General features: G+C 39.6%; 1 protein-coding gene across 1 annotated transcript; it reads right to left on the bottom strand.

The window, feature by feature from the left end:
* Positions 1–1214: 1214 nt before the first annotated feature.
* nectin3b (nectin cell adhesion molecule 3b) lies at positions 1215–20697 on the bottom strand. Its single transcript, XM_034683182.1, has 6 exons — positions 20386–20697; positions 11981–12328; positions 10751–11050; positions 9704–9821; positions 9234–9385; positions 1215–5435 (listed from the first exon to the last, which is right to left on the bottom strand). The coding sequence occupies exons 1-6, from the start codon at positions 20462–20464 to the stop codon at positions 4765–4767; spliced, it is 1668 nt and encodes a 555-aa protein (XP_034539073.1). The 5' UTR covers positions 20465–20697; the 3' UTR covers positions 1215–4764.
* Positions 20698–23579: the final 2882 nt, after the last annotated feature.

Here is a 23579-nt window from a genome sequence, read left to right as displayed (position 1 = left end):
CAGAGCAGTGGGTGGCATGTAATTTTTTTCCTCTGATATCTTTTTCAATATTTTCAGCTCAACGATGGAGACAATTTGATCCCACTTGTACTGAGGAGTTATTATCAAAGTCTCAGCGCTCCATCCCACCACGCTGACAGAGATGTCCTTTGTGTGTAGTGAAAAGTATCCTTGGAAACTGTTGTTACAAGCAGAAAGTGAATCCACTGATCTGCTATGAGTGTCTCAAACAAATTTAAAGCAAGCTGTCTGACATCATCACTGACTGAGCTGATGCACTTTTCTGAGCTCCACTGTAAGCCTGCTTTCAAGGTTAAATTATCAACAACTGCTGTGGCCACCATTAGATCTACAGAAGACACAGAGGTCAGCTGAAATGAACACTTTTAAAAGAAGTGTATCTTGAGGAGGTGGAGTCCAAGCTAAACAGTGCCAAGGTCACATCAGCGTGTACGTCCTCACAGCCTGAGGAGCTCTGTGTGGTGCAGCGGGGTGTAATGGGCCATTTTCAATTCCAGTGGCTAATTCTCCCCCTCTGTGCTCTGCCTTTCACAGCAGCACAGTTTAAACTCTGAGCCCCCCCACCCCCCCCCCACCCCCCCACTACATCCTTCTCCCGCCGCTTTCTGCGTCCAGGTAGAGCTCGCAGGAAGAGACAGCCTCCATCAGCAGCTCCAGATGAGCTTGTTGCCATGGGGACAGTCAATGGGGCTGGAGAGTAGGGACTTTGGGCCAGACATAAACACTCAGCATTTAATTTTACCAGCTGGTAGACAGTAGGAGAAAGACACGGTGGGAGGGAGGTGGGCTGGGGGAGTGAATTCACAAAGGAGACGAGCTGTGGGGGAACATCCAGGGCTTTTCTGTCCCTGAAACAAAGCGAACTAGGACTTGTGACGAGGTGTCGGATCTCCCACGACTATAGAAACACCAGTGGAGAGGAACGCAAGCGCCATATCACAGTGTTTTTGGACACTGAAGGCTAATGAAGATAGGGTGAAGTGAGGAGACATGAATTCGAATTACGTCATTTATGGCGTTCCACATGTGCGCACTGGATTGGGGTGTGGAGACAGCGGGGGGGGGGGGGGGATGTGGCATTATGCGTTAGGGAGTTAGAGATGATGTCATTTATGGAAGCACAAAGAGGAGCAGAGAGAGACTGAGCAGTCTGAGTAATTGCAAAGCTTAAAAAACCTCCAGAGAAAAATAACTCACAGGTGCTAAGGTGCTTTATTGAACTAAAGTATCTCAAAAAGACTGACAAAAAAATGCTTCACTGTTGTCACTCACATAAATATTTTTTTCCATTCAGAAACTTACATTTTCTTCTGTATATACAAAAAGGAAACATGGCCACAAGGTGCTCTCCGCTGACAAAGACTCCATTTAACAACAGTGATTTTACAGAAACAAAAGAACCCTGACAGAACCCTGTGAAGAAGACATAATTTAACTCATTTTACATCAAAATTAATTCAAGCTTTGTCTTTTTGTTTGTATTTTAATGCCTCTAGGTTTGCAAATATACTGCATCATTATTTGTCAAGGTGACAGAAAAGTGAATATGGCACAATGGAGTCCCTTGAACACATAATGTGCAGTGAAAATAAATCTCACAGAGCAACAACATCAACATCCATAAGTAAACAATAAGAAAAAATACTGTTATTTCTTCTCCTAGGTATCTAAGGCACTAGTTGTATTTAACCCAAACTGAAGGACATTTCTCAAGGTAAAGATATCGATGGCTGAGCTCTTAACAAAGTGTCACAGTAAAAGAGAACGTCATTAATCCAGGTGTGGGGCTGCAAACTGACAAGTCAGGCAAAAATAGTGTATCGATCAGTGGAGTTTCCGTCTTAGTGCATGGAAGCAAACAGAAGAAGGGGTTACACTGCTGTGCTTCCTGTTGCTCTCTGCTCGTACATGAAGGTGAGCAGAGAGGCTGAATACAAACATGTCAGCAGCATACAAAAGCCAAATGCTTTGCTTTGGAATCAACAACCTAAATGAGATTGTGTTCTTTACTCATATTTTGACACTCCCATTTAAAAAGGGTCAGTTCATCAGAATCACAAAGTAATACAAATTCTCACTTGCATGAAGCAGTATCAAATATTTCTCTAACAACCTTCATCTCAATACAAAAAGGTAAAGGACATTTTGTTTGTGAAGCCCATTATGACAGTACCTCTTTATGCAACACTGTTATGGTTCATGTTGATCTACACAGATACATTTTTTATCATAGGAACTTCCTTTTTGCACAGAAACTGCTTTATGAAAGAGATTGTAGCAGAAATCACAAACAGAAAAACCTCATATCCTATGTTTATCAAATCATTGTTACTACTTCTTTGTCTATTTCATCTGAGCTGATGATCAAAGTACCGATAAGAATGAGAAGCTTATGTGTATGGTTTATTGTTTACTGTGCAGTTAGGGGCTCTTATTCTCAGCTTCCATGTAACAGTGGCACATTATCAGATCTCACAATGAGAATAGCAGCCTATACACTGCACAAAATCCACACCCTAACAAACAATTAGTGAGAGCTCATAACAGTAGAACTAATTCCCATTTTGACAACTGTTACTGCAATATAAAAGTGGCCTAAAGCATCTTTTCACTTCTAAGTCTGTCTACAAGACCCTGTGTACAACAGTGATACGTTATTTATTTATATAAGCTGTTAGCTAGTCAGCAATAATGTCATCTTATTTATACATACAAGTTATACAAATATTTGGCATCTGGCAGCAAATATTGTGTAGATGACTGTAGTACTGGAATTGGCAAGTTCACAAACACTGGTGTGCATGAAAGAAATTGTTGGCTCCCCTCCATGCAGTCTGGTAAATATATGTGTGTGTGCGCTGAAATACTTTTTTCTGTGTCCCTGATCACACGTAAAACTGTATGTAATATTCTATCAACCAATAATTCTTTCAATAAATGAAGTACTGGGGTACATTAACCCAAAAACGCTGAAATGGCAAACACTTTCTCCACAGTTCAGAGTACTAGGTGTATCCTGCAAAGTTCTTACATCTCGATTAGTCGGTAAAACGTGGCTGCTCAGGAATGAACGCAGATTTTAATGTAAAAATAATCTGAAATTGAAGGAAAACAAAACATAGTGGCATAATTTCATAGTAACTCATAAGATAATAGTGATGGCAGAATTCCAGGATCAGTGCAACAATAATGTCTGTTATAGTTGACCTGATATGTCCACATAATGTTACAAACTGTAAAAATGAGTGTTAAATATTAGAGAAGTGGTGAACATGATTAGAGGGTGCAGCTACACACATGGATAATCAACAGTAAGCCTATTAATGTCTCAGATTGTAGTTGTGACACAGTCATGTCTTGTTTCAACGGATTACCAAGAGTAGTGAAATTAGTCCACTGCTGGTTGTTTGTGGTATGTGTGTATTCGTCAGACTTTTGAATGATCTCTTTGTGTAACAAAATACTCTGTGACTAGGAGGCCAGCATATGGTGGCTGTCATACTGTAGCCTGCTTTTAACAATGGCCCTGCTGAAAGCTCTCCTGAACCTCTGAGAGCCCTGGTTTAGTGCCAGAGTGCAAATTATCAACACATCCATTATAATCTGGTAGCCGACCAGAGACTGTATTTATGGTAAACTACAGAGGAGAATTACCATACACTCTTTCCTAACTCTTAAAGCAAACAAAGCACTAACATTTCAGTTTATTCAAACTTGAAGAAATTTGTAGGATGTTTGCATAACAAGGCTCGGCTGTTCCATAACTCATGCCTCAGTCATGTGGGCCTCCCTCCCCTGTCCTCTCTCTCCATCCCACTCTCCTGGGGACAGAAGATGAGTTGAGGATGGGCTGTAAAAATGCTCTTAAGGTTCCCACACTAGGACATCAGCTTTAAAAGGACACTGCTACGATATCAGGGGTCAAGTCCTCAAGCTCAAAAGTCTCCTGTCATAGGAAGTAAAGTAAAGGGGAGACATTTTAGTTGACAACAAACCAAAAAGTGGTTCAAAATAAAGTTTGCAAAAGGCAGTGCATTACGTTTTCTGACCATGACTCAGAGAGGAGAGACTTCTGATTTCTAAGTGAGATTAATCCTTTTTTAAATTAGCCTGTGTGCCTCCGTTGTGTCCTACTGGGTTTTGGAAAAAAAGATCTGTAATACCCTGCATTCACTTTCAGCCATGGGTTCACTACCATTCCTGGATGTCAGCCAATCATATTCAGAGGTCTTTTGGTGAAATTAGTAAAAGCAATATTAAGACATAGAAATACAAATCAAGTATCACAGAGCCTGAGAGGGCTGATTTTGTAGAAACCATGAAACCTTCTTGTACAACAACCATATGTGATCTGTGAGCCTCCTGGGCTTCCGCTCCACTGAAGTTAAGACATTAGTAATACTAAGTACACTGGCAGTCCATGTAGTAAGGCAGAGACAGCACATACATCATGATCTTTAGTTAGTCTCCACACACACAAACTAGTGACATGCCATTTCTCCAGGCATGTGGAAGTTTACTGTCAAAGTGGCCGTGCAGTCCAGTCTGTCCACATAAAGAACAGAAACGTCACATCTCAAGTGCTGACCAGGTCGCTTGAACAAACACAGGAACTACAGAATTGAGATTAGTAGAAGTGTGCATGTGCGTACAGAAGAGAAATAATGTGTTTTTTTCCTAATTCCAAAAACTAAACCCTCAGGTTTTCTTGATATTCCTGCTCCTATAGAACAAGGTGGTTTATCAAACATACCACTCCCTACGTGAGATGACAGACCCATCTGTGTGGGAGACATAGTCGCCATCGGGCCCACTATCATAGCAGTCATCCGACATGTAGGGGGAGCCGTTTCCCTGTGGTTTAGGTAATCGAGGGTATCTGGCACATCTGGCCTGCCGAGGACTAGAATACTGTGCGTGTTCACGGTGGTGATTCTGCTGATGGTTGTGATGGTGACCGCTTTCCCTCATTGCCCTGGTGTAGCCATTGGAGGGATAATCCTCTCCGTTGCTATGGAGACGTCGTTCACGCTCCTGTTTGAGATGGCGATCCCCCCACTCCTCTCGATCTTGGTCCTGTTTTTGAGAGCTGCTGCTGCCGGCTTTGGGAGGGTGGAGCTCATGCTGTGTGGGGGCTTTCTGGAGGTCGTTGTTTCCCAGGTACTGCTTGGTGTAGTAATCCCCATGGAAGGTCTGATGTTTACGTAGGTAACACACGCCCACCAAACACAGCAGAAGTAGCAGGAACAAGGCCCCGCCCACAGCCCCACCCACTATGGAACCAAGATTACTCTCAGGTAGGGCTTCGAGTGTGGGGGAGCTGAGAAGGACATGCCCCTTTTCATCCACAAAGGTGGAGGATGCGGAGCCAGTTAGGACAGGAGCAGTAATGGTGGAAGGCATGGTGGGAGGATCTAATGGAGGGAAGGAGGGTGAGAAGGGAGAAGAGGGTGAGAGGGAGAGATGAACAGACAGAGAAGCAGAGAATGTCAATGCCAACTACATCAGCATTTTACTACAGTAGGGTTAACAGGTTGACAAAACCAAAAACTAAACTACAACACAAACTAAACTACAGACATTTGCAGCAGACTCAGGTTTGCCTTGCCAATTCCACAGGGCTTGAATCTAGACCTTTTGATTATTTATCAAAGATAAGTGTAAAAATTGTAAAAAAATGAAGGGGGAAACTGACATATTAGATAAAGTCACTAAAAAATAGTGAGCACAATAACATGAAAAGTCTTAAAAGAGTTAAACTTGCTTTCAAACATTTAACTAAAATGAATACTGTTAAAGCCATTAGTGTGTTATACAATGTAACACATGTCAGAAATCTTTACTAATCCCTCTACAATGTTGATCTACATTAGTATTTGTGTTATTGCAAACAAATTGAAAATGTTCAGGTATTTAAGCTTCAAGGTTTCAAACACATTTTGCCAATACATCTCAGATTTTTCAATTTCTTTGAGGTGAATTTTAATGACCATATATTCCCTAAAACATCTATGTATGGAAAATATGATTCAAAATCCATGTTAAAATTTACCTGAGTATAACACTAAAATTTAAGACAACCCAGGGTTCCGACATATCTAAAATGATAATAATAATAATAATAATATAACATAACTTTGAAGACCTAAAATTGTATACATTTTTTTCACAGCAGAATAATGGCAATTTACAATAATTTGTCATATCAAAACTACTTTTAATATCAAATATTAATATTTAAAAGAGCTTTAAAATGTGGGATACATAGTTAAATAATATCTTGTAAGTCCCCTCACAATCTTTTTTGCTCCTACCAACCATTCCCAGGGAAACAAGACAAAAAAAACTAAAAAATGTGAAATATATACTGTATATTTAATACAGAGGAGCTCCTCACATTGGCTCTCATGAGTTTAAATTACGTTTTCTGTCCAAGAGAAAAAAAACAGATTAATTCTAGTAAGGCTGAAACTCTTGTAAGATATTTAAAGCATTCTAGAGGTAATTGTGAAGTTTCCATGACTTCTCCTAAACTTCCTGAGCTTCTTATTTTTTCAGAAACTTCTCCAGACCTGAAAGCTATTTTCACATTCCATGACTTTTCCAGGTTTTCCATGACCGTATGAACCCTGATGATTCTTTCTGATTTAATGTATGTTTTTCAAGTGTGTAATTGCTCATTTAAAACATATAACTTTTTAGGCAAGGCAAAGCAAACCAAAGGCTGCTGAAGGAATCTGTGACTAGGAAACATGAGTGAGGGGCGTTGGCTGCAACTACAACAGATATCTAGTATGAAGGGATCAGAAAAAAGATTGAAATTTGTATTTTTTCAAGCGTCTGCCAGAGACAGAACTCTGAAGCAGGATATGCAGTTATACACACATTGAAGTTATCAAATCAACAACGTCACTCATAACAAACAGTAGCTAACCTGTGCAATGTGTATATGAAAGCATAAACACTCAGGTTCTGTCTCATCTCCATCTTCTCTCTATTATTTAATCAGGTTATGTCCCAGGCAAGTAATGGCGTATGTATGTGTAAAAGTGTGCCAGCTGTTCCCATCCAGTCTCATCACATATTATAGTTGAAGCATAGAGTTTTAAAACCTACTGAGGCTTGATAACAGCTTTCGGCTTACTTTAGGAGTGAATCCTCAGCTTTCCTGAAGCCAGGTATACTGTTTTTTTAAATGTATTTTTAGGAGTGGGGGCATTTTTTTGCCTGTGTTGGAAAGGACAGCTGAGGGAAGATAGGAAATGTGGGGAGTCAAGAGTGGGGGAAGATATTATGCAAATGGTCATGGACAGGAGTCATTGCGACCACTGCAATGAGAACGATAGCCTCAATACATGGGGTCCACTCTTAAACCACAATATTCTTGTTCTATCTTCATTTTCAACATGTAGCTCAAGAGAGGTTGGTTTGGTGGCATGCCACATTTTAGGAAAACTTGGCTCTGTAAGTTGCAGTGCTTCACCCAGTGAGTTTTAAGACAATACAGTTTATAAGGACTTATCAAAAAGTGGCCAGGGGGGATTTTACTACTGCCAATAACACCAGGTGAGCACAACTTCATCACAGGGGAAAGATTTGTTCTTACTTTGTCAGCAGAAGGCTTTCAGCCGTGGAACATACTCACTAAAACGTGCTGATTTATGAAACTGTCAAACTCATAATTTCAAAATAAAATATCAAACACAAAGTGTTGGGGAGGGACAAGCCCTCAAGCCTTTGTCAAACATTTGTAAACCATATGGTCAGAATTCAGTGTGTATGCAGATAGGTCAAGAGAGACAGACTTTGCCTATAAATGGTATCATCTCTGTCATTACCTCTTCAGCCAGCTCAGTGATAAACAACTTTGCCCCACCCGTTCTGCCTCGGTAATTTTTATACAGACGGCAAGATGTAAGAGAGATGTGACAGTTCTGTCTTGAATAGGCTGTAAAAGAGTCCCAGGTGCTACTCTTATTGGATGAAGGGAGAAATAGTGACCAACTAAGGTGACTGTAAGAATCGACCTTGACCGAATCACTAAACTGTTTCCTGGGCTTGCTGAATTTCCAGACAATGTTTTTTTGTCACTCATTTTCAACAAAAGTTGAAAATTTTAATATTTTGTATGCTGCATGCTAAAACTGCATGGAAATATGCATTTTGCCCCCTGTTTTGAAAGTATGATGATGTCTTCGCGCTATTTCACTACACCACTACTGCAACCTTAAATTGAATTGGATTAGGGGGGATGCCCACAAAACAGAAAAGCCAAAAGCCATAATCAGAAGGAGATTGAGTAATGGAAAGAATCTTAGTCTAAAAGCTTTAATGGTGCTGCAAAATTACTCTGCCACTCTAACCTCGTTGCTTGGCCAGATGTGAGGAAAAGATTCACATCTGAGACATGACAAACACAAACCCAAAGGTTTCTAGTCTCTAGGTATATGAATCGTATTACTCCATGCAGAGGCAGTGAACCGACATATGTGAACACAACCACAGTAACAGACACACATAACGAAGAGTACACCAACATGTGTAAGCTTGCACACACACGTACAGGTCCTCTCAAAGGAAAAGGAAATATGGATGATAAATAATAAATAGGAGTTGAAAAGAACTAGTTAATGTTTTATGAATCTGGGACATCATCTCACAGTCAGGCTGCAGGCTTTTGCCTCGTACTGCATGACACATGCAGAAATAAAAGAAATACAGAAAGACAGAGGGAGAGTTGTAAAAGAGAATCACATCATAATCAGAACTTCATTCAGGAAAAGAGCACAGACCAGGCAAAACCAGAGGAACATGCTTATCATAGACAACAAGGAGACACAACACAGATGCCAAGAAGGGAGCAGAGGCAGAGCACTCCAGCCTACAGAGAGCTTAAATATTTGCAGCTGTTTGGCTCAGGAACTCCCCTTTTGAACATCTGGAGACCTAATGTTAATCAAGACATATCAGCATGCAAATAAAGCCAAATAAAAGGATCAAATACTATCAGTGCCAACACGCTGTAGCATGCATGAATGCTTGACAGACTGTCAGTATGTACAGGACAAGAGTGATACAGTGTCACATTTCAGCTTGAAGGACAATGTCACAGGCAGCGATACCCTCTATGACGTGTGTGTACGCACAGTGCTTCCTAAGGGAAGAGATGGCAGTAGGAGTCAGCTGTGTTCTGGTGTGTATTCTCTGCTCACCTTGTATGAGAATGCGCACATCCCGACTGCGGAGGTTGATGTCATTGGCAACCTCACACCTGTAAACTCCAGAGTCATTCCGCTGGAGGGGACGCAGGAAGAGCAAAGTGCTGTTCAGTACTTCTACCCCTGCTGGCATTTCACTGTCCAATCTATGAGGCAAGAGAGATGCAAACATTTAGACACATATAAAACACCTTACAAATATACTTCTTTGCCAATCATTCACATTTATATTTGGAATGTATAGTTTCCAATCTCGTTTGTGGGATATTTGTAGGAATAGCCTTTTAGGTTTCCTATGCTGACTTCTTAAACTACATTGAGTGTTAAGAGAAAATCCTTAGCTAACAGAAGAAAAGGGGTTCCACATAAAGTTTTGGGAGGACTTTTTTCCCCTCTGGTTCTGGGTCAATTTTAGTTTATAAAATGAAAGGAAAATGTCATAAAATACACACAAATACACAAACCTGATCCATCTGAAGTGATGAGGTGCTGGGTTTGCATTGGCCTTGCATGTCATTTGAACATTTTCCCGACCTACATGCCAGTCTCCGTCATAACCCACCACTGAGATATCAGGAGCAACTACAAAGAGAAGGGAAATAAAACAAAGAATTGAGAGATCAGTGTTTATTGGCCTCGTAGATGGAGCTACAGTTTTTAATAATTCAAAAAACATTCTTGCATTTTTCTGTGCCTTACACCGATAAGCCTGAAATCATTAGTGCTGATTGGCACAATATAGTTTGTCAGACCAAATTTTTACCAGTCTGTTTGTAGCTGGTATACAGACAGCCATTTTGCCCCACCAGGTACTGACGCGTTCCCATACAACTACAGGGGTTTGCTGACAGAAAACATTTTCTGTGTGACAGTTTAAGGGCACATGCAGACATGTACTGACATAGAAAAGCCTAAAGAAATACACTCTGAAAAAATAAGAAAGAACAAGGAAACTCTAAGGACAGCCTTTCTTACACAGTATTAAATACCTGTAGGGAGCCTGCGTGGACTGTCCTTGATTTCATCTCTGTCAATTCAACTGTTTCTCTGAAGGGAATTGTTGTTGAAAGGCTTCAAGTATATCAAACGTCAATACTGACAAGGACAAGCATAGTCAAGCAGCTGCAGTTCAAATCAAATACTTCTGTTAAAGCCTGTTTTCTCCTGTACCTTCTGCTCAATATGTTTTTTTAAAGCTTAAAAGGAAGGTAGCATAAAAACAGCCACTTGGTCTGACCCCGCTCGAATGACAGCAGGACTCTTTACATTGGACATCAAACTTTCAATCTATCTAATAATGTAGACTCTACTGCGTCCAGTTTCCTTTACCTGACAGTTTGGCCTCATCAGACTGATTCAGACAGAAACACACAAAAAATGAAACTTTGACATTTTTGTCAGTGACTGTTTCAGTTGTGAGTAAAAAAAATACAAAATCTTAGGTCTTACAGCAACAAATCAATATCAGTTGACAGATTTGGAATAAGGTTCTCTCAAATAGCCACACTTACACAGCACATTGAGCTGGTAGGGTATCCTGAAGTCACTATTTAGAGCTGGGTGGCGGACCACACAGGTGAGTGAGTGTCCCTGGGTGTGGCGTGTAGGCTGCCAAAGGTAGCGAACTTGAGTGCTGGTTGTGCCGTTGGCTTCATCAAACATCTGCACCTCTGACTGGCCAAACAGGTTGGACTCCCAGGACACCTCAGCAGGGGGCCGGGCCCGTTCGGCGATACAGGTGGCCACCACAGTGTCGTTGCCCCCATCGATCAGGGCAGTGGAACCTGCTGACACGAAGACCTTCGGTTCCACTGTGATTTAGAGAGTCAGCAAAGAGGAGAGGAGAGAACAGATGGCATGTGAGAATTTCAGAACTTTCATCACATTTCAGATTGCACCCTATTTTTGCTCTTCGTCTACTTTGGAATCTTCTCTCCATTTTATCCAACTGATGACTTTGGAAATGATAAAAGTATGAGTTTATGTAGGAGGGGGGACACAACACCTGTGCAGCTAAATCTAATACAAGCCAAGGTTTAGCAGGAAATCCTTTAAAAGCCACAAGGTGAAGGAGGTCAAACCTCACTTTCAGCTGGCCCATTAATCAATACTACCGTTTCTCCACTTTAATTGAAGTTATTGATACTATTCTTGAACAAAATCAAGCCGTCAAAATGAATTTACATACGAGTTAGTTATGTTTATTTAGTTTTAAATGCAAACTGGCCCAATGTCCATGCAGCTGAACAACAATTTGGTGAAAAATCTGTTTAAAAATGCAGTGATATGGATTTCACTTGTTTTTCCAGCCCCCACTTTGTTTGATTAAACTGACATCTGAGCTTGACATTTAATCTGCAATAAATTATTATTTTCATTCCCAAAATTTCACATTTGATAAGCAATTAATGTTTTGACAGAAAAATACATGAAGCTATTCAGAGACCTTTGTTACTTTCAAGCAAGTCTGAATAAAATGGAAAATACTCACTTTGAATATATCAATAAATAGATTTGTTTAGTCAGACTGGATGTCACTGTTGTCTTTATTTAAGGGGTGGAGAGAGAGGATGTCCTACAGTAAAGGGCTTGGTTGTTAATGGAAGCGATGTCACTGCAGAAGAGACTCACCATTACTTGGTTTCTGTTAAACCAGTAAGCTACCAGAGCACCTGGAACACATTCTTGAAAAGAGTTGTGCTTGCATAGAAGAACACATGTATTTAAATATTCATACCTACCGAGTACATTGACAGTTGTGGAGGCCTGTGTGTTTCCCAGAGGAAATGTAGCAACCTTACAGGTATACATTCCGACATCAGCAAAGCCCACATTTTCAAGCACTATGGTGGCATCGTGTGAGGAGGGTGAGCGAAAATACAATCGATGGATGAACTCTGGAGGGATCGAAATGCCAAACCGAGGGTTGTAGACAGCAACTGTGACTGAGCCTGAAGGGAGTCGTCGCTCCCAGGAACTCTGGGTGAGGGTAAGGTTTGTGCCCACCTCCACCCTGCAGTCTAAAGTCACATTCTTCCCCAGCACAGCATTCACTCTCCGGGGCACAACCACCTGACTGCCACATACACCTGCAGAGCACATACAAAAGCAAAGATTGTAACCAATTCAATCATGTTCACTGTTTGATGTGACACCATAGAAAGAAAAGAATAGTGAAAAAAGCATGGATTATTTTATCTTCAAAGTGTGAAACCTCCTTTTTTAACAGAACAATCAATCAATCAATCAATCAATCAATCAATCAATCAATCAATCAATCTTTACTCTTATATTGGTTAATCCCAACAAATGATTTACAAACAGAGCAGGTCTAGACCATACTCTCTGTTATATTATTAACAAAGAAAAGTAATATATAAATCTAAAAATCTTTGGGTTCTGGGCCAGTCTCTAACCTACTATCAAAGCTTTTTTTTGTCATTTTATATACTAAATTAAATCTGGGCAGTATTTGACAGAAGAGGTGTTGCATAATTTAATCAACATCACTTCATAAAAAAATAATAATTCAAAATGTAAAATAAAATAAACAAAAATCTATGTCATGTAAAACTATTGTATTTATATTTAGGGCTTTCCAATGCACATTAAAAAAAGTTTTAAAATTAATTTTAATGAAAAATGAGGGAGTTATCCTCATTGAACCATGATCTGTGAGAATTAAAGAACACCAATGGACCAAATATTTATTTAAATAGTTAGTAATGGAGTTAAGGATTAGATAATGAAAAATGTTCATTGGGATTTTTTGGGGTTCTGACACTTTTGAATAATGGAATATGCCTGGGGTTAAATTGACCCAGGAACATTATTGCTGTTCCAGACAAACGAACATAACAGGAGGGTTAACAGTACTTCTGAAAAGAGACAGGAAATGCGTGGAAAGCAGAGAGTACGGGATCACATGCAGCAAAGGGTCATGGTTGGGAGTCAAACCAGTGACAGCTGTGACAAGGACTAAAGCTTCAATACATGGGGTGCATGCTTAAACCGGTAACACAACTGATAACCCCAAATTGTAAATTTTAATGTAAAACCTTTTGCAATCATGTAAGTATAAGTATGAAAATATTACAGTATTTGGCAAAAAAACCAAACAATCAGAATATGATAAAGTCTAAAAGGATATTACAAAGAGCCTAAAATGATACAGATTACACTTGCTATTATCAAAATGTCAGAGGGGATTACCAGAGTGGACGAGTCATCAATCTATTACTGAATAAGTGATCACCAAACTGCATCAGTGAGTGAAGAGTATTTTTGGTGTTGTTTCTGACGTCAATCGTTAGAACGATTTCACATCCATACAGTTCAGTACAGGCTGACATCTGCGGGTATCAGGCTGGGATCAAAGCTTGATACCAGCACAGCAGGCACTGGGTTTTCCACAAATAATACACAGCTGACTGTGTGACTGAGTGCTCCATTGATTAATTTGTTGTTTCTCTGTTGCTTTCCTCCTTCTTCTGACCTGAATTCAGGAATTAAAAGCAGGTTGCTTTATGTCCTTGGTCCAAATATAACTAACCTCTGAACCCTGTCACCTGCACTTGTCAGAGAAGTGGCATATTTCAAAAGCAGAGAGCTGAACATCTCATTGAGGGAAGTCAGAGGAAGATGAAGCAAACACACTGAGACCAGCAGGAAAAAAAATGGACGGGAAGAGATATGCTAACACGAAGAGGATGACATCATCGCTGAGAGCTGAAAAAGAGGGCTAGGAGTGAAGAGAGTCACGTATGAAACACAAGTGAGAGGAAATGTATCCCCAGGATGCCGGTACACAAAAACTGCAGAATTATGTTTGTGATTTAGAAAAGACAAAATAACACAGCTAGACTGCCAAAGTCTTCAACCAGATCACTAATTGCTACAAGCTGCCAGCAGGAAGACATCATCATAAATCAAAACCTGCTGCGCTGCTTGGCAACTGACTGCAAATATTCTATTGTTGTTTTGCCAAATACAGCTCTTTCTCTGGCCAATCTTCCTCTAAAAGGCCATGTCCTCCAATACTGGGATATTTCCTTACCAAAGTAGGAAGTACAAATGGCTCCTTTTCCTTTTTTTTCTACTATCATCAGACTGACTTCTTGACAACAATGTTCTTGCATCAGAGCCTCTGGTTTTCTAGATGTATTTCACTTTAATGTTACAGACTCAGTGATTTAATTACAAGATTAGTTGTTGGGGCTAAGCTAATAACAGAAACAAATGCTAGTTGGTTTAATAACTGAACAAATTAAAGTGTGATTTTTTTCTCAGATTGAAAAATAATTAAATGACAGTTTAATCTTATGATAATTTTAAACCCACATCTAAAATTTAATGACTGACTCATCAAACTTTCCAACACTTGTTACATAGCCCACAAGGGACTGTGAATAAATACAAGCCACATGTCAATGTGGCTATCAACTCTTGATAGCATACTGTTTGCACAGAAGGCATCATGAGTCATCGTATTGCTCATACAGAGAAAGGGCAGCAGATATCAGTGCAACAGTGAGGACACATTCAGCTGTGAAAATTGTGGAGGCAATATTCCTGAGTTTATGTGTGTTCGGCTGTGCATCAGTTTAAAGGAACAGTAAAATAAATGCATGCATACACACAGAATCTGTTGAAATAGTCTGAAAAGTAAAGTCAAATGCTCAATAACTTTAGCATGTTGTAATCATTGCACATTTTCACCCTGGCTGTGAGAAGATCTCTTCCTGACATGCTTCCAATGAGGATTTGAGACAAGATCCACACTTCTTAACATGTGAAATAATAATAAATAAAATGCTTCTGTGACATAAAGAGTTGTTGTTAACCATATCATGTGGTTGTCATCTTAAGTTTTCTAGTATAGAATCCCTTTTTTGCATTTCACTTTGTCACCGGCCAACTTCACAGTGTCACTTTGGAAACTCACAGAGGGAATTCTGCACTAAGGACAAACTTTGGAAGATACCCAGTTGATTTGGCTAACTCATACTGTTGGAGCCTAATATTAGCATCAAATAAAGTGTATTCATCCCACAGAACAAGGACTGTACATTCTGTCCTCCATTGCATCCAGTAGAAGCATGTAAGAAATGGAAATTGATATGCGGGTATGAGCAGATAACAAGAAAACACAGTTCAAGTATAAATGGTGACTTTTGTTTAAGACTGACTTGAACAACAACATTTTAATACACAAGGTAAGGTTGCTATCACTTATATTTCCACTAGTGAATCCAATTAAGCGTGTTCAGTTAATCCAAAATGAAATACAAGATATTATTTGAGTAAGAAATAGGATTTAAACTAACAGTGTACAGTGACAGTCCATGACAGGAAGAAAACTGACTTTATGCCCAACTGTGTTTTTCAAGATAAGGCTAAAAGTCAAGAGTAGCAGCAGTCTAGGGGGCAAAGGAGGAAGCATTTTTTTTACTGCACTGAATATGTAATGGAAGAGGTATAGGGACTCTATTAAATTTTTATCGGTGGCATGACGACAACCTTACATAAGCGTGCCCTCGTTTTCTCCAACTCAGAATAAGAAAGTGATGAGAATAAGGGCAAAGTCTATCTGATCTTATATTCAGCCTATCTTGACATAGCAATAAGAATGCTTTCTTTTTTTCTTCTGGTGCTTCACAGACAAAGAAAAGAAACTGCTTTAAGTTCTTGTAATCCTATCCTCAAAGAGAGCAGTTTCTGTAGACACACTCAGTTTGGTTCGCAAATACAACACAATGTGTCATATTCACACATACATACATACATATACACACACACACACACACACACACACACACACACACACACACACACACACACACACACACACACACACACACACACACACACACACACACACACACACACACACACACACACACACACACACACACACACACACACACAGAGTAGAAAACAGATTATAGATATCCTGGCATCAAGGACACATTGCTCCCTGGGGACACTCTGCCGCTCGTTCTCACTTTAGTCAATATTACCTTCACATGCACCACTTATGAGGCAGCAAGTGTATTAATATGTGTGTCTTGCCAGAGGGCAGGGTGTCTTGTTAAAAGTGGAAATCAGAACATAAGGGGTGATGGTGTTAGGGTGAAAATGGCAAAGCCAGCTGTACAGAGCAGGACAGAGAGATTGATAATAGTTTGACCATGTGGCCTATCACACCTTCAGATCAACTTTTTACCAACATACATTTAGTACGTGGCCTGATTGAGTTGCACAAAAGACACTCAAACACAGACTGCAGAGGGCAGTACTGCAAAGGTTTAGGGACACTGATTATTTCAACTACAGGAAAATGATGAGATCAGCTGTATGAAGTGCCAAAAAGCAACCTGTTGGAAGTAGCCATGTGCAGAAAGAAGAGAACACCAGCAATATCCAAATACAAGCTTTTCAAGGTTTTTATGGGTATGGAGAACAAATGTTTGTTAAACCTGCATTATTTTTGACATAGCGGTCAAACTCAATTAATGTAATTTCAACAGATCAAAAATGTGACAGTATCATATTATGATATTTAAAAAAGAGAAACACAACAGCAAGCTGACATTTGTTTACATGTTTTATAGCATTCATTTTTATACAAAGTTTCTTATCAAATTCTAACCAAAGCTCTTGTAATGTTGTTGTATTGTTTTACATACAGATAGTCTTTGAGTGATCATTTTACCGCAGCTTGCTTGATTGAGATTCTGATTATTTGGAGCAACATCAGTTTGAGGCATGTTTGAAAACTATTGCCCTCAGGTTAGCTATTTTAGCTACTAGCAATGCTATGGCTAGGAAGCTTGCTTAAGAGTGACTCAATGCTAGCTTTCTTCTTAAGGTAGCTAACGCATGATCAAATATGTTGTTTGACCCTGCAATAAGGCCAGATTTCCTTCTGGATGTTCACTGTCTCTTGTCTTGAGATACAGTGGCACTGATTTGTCACATTTCGAACCTGAACACTGCCCTACAACTTTATGCTTTTGACCGTATCATGTAAGCTATCCATCCTGATAATGACATTATAGTTAAAGGCACCCTATGTGAATATGATGAACTGAAGCCATCTGTGGGTCAGCTTGTCCTCTAGCATAAAAGGGTAAAATCAAGTTCAGTGCAGCTATGAAAGTAACCACATAGTGCATCTGAACTGCAGGAAATATTGCATCTTAACAAAACTAAGTCTAAGTTCCCCTCTACGACCAGAACCTTAAAAACTATGAGAGTTTGTGCTCTCTGTTTTGTATTCAAAAAGGCACAAGGTCAAACTCCTTACTGACATGTATTACAGACTTAAACTGCAGGTGAATGTCTCTGCTCCTTAGCCTGAACTCTCTGAGAAAAATAAATGGTCTGCTTGTGGTAGGACATCATCTCTAGTTATTGTCAAGATCTTACCAATAGAGTTAAAAACTTTGATATTCTTCATTCTTAAAATGATACAAGGGTTACACTGCAACAGAGGCTCTGTGATTAAATAAAATATAACCTTCTAAATCTAATACAAGTTGAGTCACACAACAGGAGTTGACCCAACTCAAAAGATTTTTTTTTAGATGCAGTTTGTGAGAGTGTTTGACTTTTATTGGTCTGTTCTGTAAAGAAATAAACTGCAGGCCATCAATTTCTATCTAAAAGGATTTTTAGGGGGGATTTTTCCATATCTGCATCAATGGTCTAAGAATAGAAGCTGTAGAGGCTGTACCGCTATCCAAGAAAAAAATGTGATTTTGGCCTGTATAAATAAATTGACTGCACTGCATGATGTTCAATCAGCTTATCGGGGATACATCTCTTACTCTCAGATATAGCAGAACAAATATGATATGAGAAACAGCATGGAAATAGACTATTTTAGTGTCCTGATTCACCCATTGGTCAGTGAGGGTTTACATGCTGACAGAGGCAGACACTGAACTATTGACTTCACTTGATCTTGAACACAACCACATATCAATGTGCTGCTGTGATTTCTTTTGCTCATAAGGAAATTTGATTTGGGGAATCTAAAGCCTGGTTTTGTTTGTCACTCTTGATGAAAGCTTTTCATTATACATCAAACAAGGTTCTTAATTATTCATCTTAATTATAAATTAACATCTATTTTCCCCCCCTTTCTGTAGAGCAGAGAGAGTTGTAGCTATAGTAAACCTTTAGGCAACCCTATGGTGGCCCTGAAGTGCAAATCACTATGGCAAATCAGAAAACACAACGGCAAATCAGACACTGCAACAAATCAGAAACACTGCAACAAATCAGAAAACCTACCTACTTCTTCCGGTTTGGTTAATGTCGTAGGCTGTTTTCAAAACGGCCTGCTACATACTACCTACTAATGTAATAGTCAGTATGTACAGCCTACTACATACTGCGTTTGAATTTAGAATGTAGTATGACTGTTCTGGTGGATCTGTATTGCAGTATGCTGGGCCTGACGTCACACAATTTCCGGTTTTGGAAAGCGGAAGTAAACAACGGCCAAGCTGATAGATAAACTGCTTTTTTAGCATCACTTATGATTTAAAAAAATAGGAAGTGGTTGAATGGAATTTAATAATTTTCACAGCATATGAAAACTGAGTTCCCTCCATCAAAAGAGAAGAGAAAAGAAAAAGAGGAATGAGCGCTGTGCATTGTGGGAAACAGTACGCGAGGCAGACTGGTCCAATGCATATTGTGAAATTTCCCCTAATCAGTAGACATCCGGGGAATTTTGGCAAACTGCGGATTTTGCTTTTGTTCACATACTACTTACTACATACTGAATTTTGGCCAAATCAGTACGTACTGCTAGTATAGTAGGAGGCTTCAAAAACAGCCTATGGCAAATCAGGAAACACTACGGCAAATCAGAAAACACAACCTACTTCTTCCGGTTTGGTCAATGTCGTAGGCTGTTTTTGAAATGGCCTGCTACATACTACCTACTAATGTAGTAGGCAGTACTGCCTACTACATACTGCGTTTGTATTTAACAACGGAAGTTAAAAACTGCTTCTTTAGCATACACTTATGATTTTAAAAGTTAGGAAGTAGTTTATATGGAATTTAATAATTTTCACAGCACCTAAAAACTGAGTCCCCCCGGTCAAAATAGAAGAGAAAAGAAAAAGCGGAACGAGTGCTGTGTATTGTGTGAAACAGTACGCGAGGCAGACTGGTCTGATGCATACTGTGAAATTTTTCCAAACCAGTAGACATCCGGGGAGTTTTGGCATGCTGCAGATTTTGCTCTTGCTCACATACTACTTACTAAATTTTGGCCAAATCAGTACGTACTGCTAGTATAGTAGGCGGTTCCGAAAACAGCCATAGTGTTTTCTGAATTGCCATTGTGATTTGCACTTCAGGGCCACCGTACAACACAACCAAAATTACAAATGCATTTTCAGAAGCTTATTTTGACTTCTAACTTTGAAGAAGATCTGAGAACAGTTTCAAGACAGACCTGGGTCTAAACTGTTGTTTCAGTTCTGTTTTTTTTTAACACAGCTGCACACTTCACACAAAGTTGGCGTGTTTCAGGGAGGAGTTCCTAAATTGCTTGTCCCCTTGATTAAACCATAATGAGCTCGGGCTCCACTGTAGGCAGGCACATGGCGCATGCCTGCCCCTCATCACGACCTGCTGCTGACATTAAGACATGTCTTCAAATTTAAGTTTTTTTGCAGTCAGAAGCAGTCACATATCCTTGATGCATGTTACTTAAATGGAAATAAATGTTTGCACTGCTAACATGGCTGCCTCAGAAGAATCCGCACCGATCCAAGTGTAGGCTGGTTGACGGTATCACTGGATATTACTGCACGGACAGTTTCTATGGACAGTTTCTATGGCAGCCTCGGGTCGCACCATCATGTGCGGTGGTGGCGCTGGCTAGCTACCACTCCGAAGCTTTGAAGTGAACTTGTTACCAAGTTTCCTTTGGTCTTTACATGCCACCTGCCATAGTTTTAAAACTTGCAACATTAAACAATTCACATTAGAGCACATATTGGTGGCTGGTTTTGCAGACTCGTGAACATTAAATGTCTGCATGATGCGCGCGGCATTCTGCACCCTTAAAAGTTTCTAGTAGGACATATTAAACTACCACACAAAATACTGGACTCACCTGTAATACAGCACAAAATGTGGATTAATGCGACCCTGCACTGGTGTCTCGGGTAGCTCCGGTGAGAAGATGGCAACATTATTACAAGCGGTGCAGCCTCCTGCTACAGGACCCAAGCGTAGGCTGCATGCCAATTTAACGGTATGTGCCGAACAGAGGAACCTCCTCAGCAACAACTCAGAGCTGCATGTGGACTGTACCATCTACCCAGCACACAACGGGGGGAGAGGTATCTCACCTGACAATAGACGTAAGCGGTCATTTGTCGAGAACTAGCAGCAATGTACCCCTCGAGGAATGATCCATTAGTATACACATTACGTCATCTCTGTTAATAACTCGACATAGATTGATTAAACAAATCAATTTATTCCTTGCTGTCTTTGCTGGATAACTTTCAGAAAATACGCATTTTAACATCACGAAATATGGTTAAATTTTTTTTGTTCCTAGTGTCAGTCAGCAATTTGTTTTGTATTAATTTTGACCAATTTAATGCAATTTAATGCAAAGTTGGGTCAATCAATGAAGAGCAATGGCATAATGATGGGACAATTAAGGAAGCCATCAGGAAGGCTTTTGTTTTAACTCTTGAATTTTAATCAGTAGAACCATTTTTATCTTGACCTCTTCATTGATCCATTCATGATCCAACTAGAAGCCTGCATGGTCCAGCCATAAATAATCCCATAGGCAGGAGCTTTCTCTGCCTAGACATCATTCATTCATTAATTTATTCCGTACTGAATATAAGACACAAGAGTATAGCTCTTAAAATCAGTAAACAATAAATCTGATTGATCCTGTAAAAGCAATCGCTTATGACTTGGTTTTTCCTTAAAGATAATAAAAAAGGATGATTTTATCAAATAGCAACCATAAGCCCTAGTGATCTCTGAGCAATCTGTCATATTTCCCTGCATACAAGTGGAGCTGTAATAAAAAACAATTGCCATGACTATATCTGTGGCCACCTGTGACTTGTGATCATTTGACCCTTTTTCATGTCACACAATTCAGTATGTAAAACAAGGAAAAACACTCGAGGAGTACCAATGAAAAATTAATGAAGGTTGCATCCCTTTTAATTTTCCAGCCACGGGGTCCTGGTTAACCAGTGTATCCTCCTGGGACACTTCAAAACTGATCCGTCATTGAGTTTATTACTTCCACATGTGTTTGTCCTGCTCAGTAAAGTCAAAATGTCTGCAGTAAAAAATGACATAATCATTCTAGTAAGGTTCCATTGAAAACATTTATTTTCCCCTGGGGTTCAAAAATGTGTCTGAAGTAATCAGGTGTTAGTGGGAGATGTCTATAGATCTAATGTTCTTACCAAAAGAGTCAAGTGTTTTGCTGTGGTGTTTTTAACCCAAACAGACTAATTCTCATTATTGACTGTTGCTTGACATGACACAAAAATATTTTTTTTATTAGTGGTCAGCCTTATGCAGACTTAATCTATGTAGATTTAGCTACTAGTCATAGTCAGTCAACAAGTTAATCCTTGCACAGCATTTTTAGTTGGGATGAGATGAAGGCAGGGGGCAGCACCCCCTCCTGCTGACAGAAAGCTAACCAGGTCACTGGTTTAATTTGAGTCTCAGTGCTGTCCTCTGGAGAGCCACTAGGGATACAATTACTCTCCCACCAACCCATTCATCTACAATGGTGCAAACGTTAGTTTGCTCAAGCCTGCATGTGAGTATGATTTTCCTTTAAACATCTCAAAATGGGTAAAATGAGTGCACTGAATATTCCCATTGTTCTTGAGTTCAGTCTGAAACTCCACAGCCTTCAGTACAACATGAAAGCTGAATGTTGCTATAACAAAGAATTTCTGATGAGGGAGGGAGAGTTGCAGAAACAAAGACTGTATAATTCAATATAGTGGCTTCCTCTGAAATCACAGACATATGAGAATTTCTGCTGTGAAAACTCCCCTAAACTCTTTCACAAACCTTTGTTTTTCAGAAGTAAACTTTTTCATTAAACCAGACCAAGACATGATGAGTCCCACTATAATATATTTATATATATTCTTAAAATGTATTTTATATTGACTTTCTTTTTCATCATATGCTTATTTTAGAGGTGGAACCACCCTTTGTTTCTAATAGATCCAGAATGTCTATTTGTATATGGACACTAAAATGGTGAGAAATCATCGTTTTTCCACTGTTTTGTTTCATACTCTCTTTGCATTTATGGTATTATATCCCCTTCACTTTACACAGCCCAACAGACTGGCAAAAAGTTGTGTAGTTTAAGGTTACTATACTGCCAGATATGTTTCAATAAAACATTTTCAAAAACAATAGGGCATTTAATCTACAGGTAGCCAAAACTAACTGCTAAATTACGAAGACATGGGCAGAGATAATCTTTTTGCCTCTCTGTTTCCTCCTACTGTTCATGTATTTGGCTCAGAAATAACCTGCGAGACGAAAAACCAAACAGATTCTGTGTTAATGAAACTTGCTGTTATTAAACCAGAGCCACAGAATCAATTTCCTTGGTAGAGGACGTGAAGGATCCTCAGCTCTAGCTCTAAACTAAAGCTGCTCTCTGTCACCAGGTACTTTCACTCCTTGGAATGTTTTTCAACCCTTTAAGTGCTCTTTCACCGGGGCCAGAGAGGTATTGAGAGGGCTTCAGGATTGTGGCAGAGTAAAGATCGGTTAAATTAGTCCACCTCCCGCTCAGACGCTTCTTTTATCCAGCGGGTCAGCGCCTCCCTCCCTGTTTACACACATAAATTGGTCTCTCCCTGCTTTCTGTCTCCAACATATTTTCCTACCCAAGTGGCCATCTGGACTGTGAGAAATAAGGGGGGAAAGAATCCCAACTCAGTGGATTCACAAGATACTGAACATCTCTATTTACCCCTGTCTCTAAAACTACAGATAAGTTTCCTCAGGTGCCATATATGTATGCTTTTCAGGTTACACTTCAGTGTAGCAGCCACATACAGTCATGTTTGACTATTTTCAAACCAAAGGTGACACCTGCTGGCTGAAAGTATGAACTCCCCTACATTAGATTTTACCAACCATTACGAAACATGATACAAACTTGAACCAGAGATGCTGCTGAGGTATAAGAACTTAAAAATGTTGATTCGTCCTGTCAAATATTATGATACTTGGGGTCAAAAGCTGAGCCACTGTTACAAAACACAAACGATATCTGTT

This window comes from Notolabrus celidotus, chromosome 5 (assembly GCF_009762535.1).
Source record: "Notolabrus celidotus isolate fNotCel1 chromosome 5, fNotCel1.pri, whole genome shotgun sequence".
Taxonomy (NCBI): Eukaryota; Metazoa; Chordata; class Actinopteri; order Labriformes; family Labridae; genus Notolabrus; species Notolabrus celidotus.
The sequence above is the reverse complement of the archived record's forward strand: the minus strand, read 5'-3'. Positions and strand labels throughout refer to the sequence as shown.

Bases quoted from the DNA above. Each gene is read 5' to 3' on its own strand.
- nectin3b (XM_034683182.1), bottom strand. From the start codon at position 20,464: ATGTTGCCATCTTCTCACCGGAGCTACCCGAGACACCAGTGCAGGGTC. The intron at 11,051-11,980 runs GTAGGTATGAAT...TCTAAATCACAG, and splicing joins CACAACTGTCAATGTACTCG to TGGAACCGAAGGTCTTCGTG. The intron at 9,822-10,750 runs GTAAGTGTGGCT...TTCTCTTTGTAG, and splicing joins CTACCAGCTCAATGTGCTGT to TTGCTCCTGATATCTCAGTG.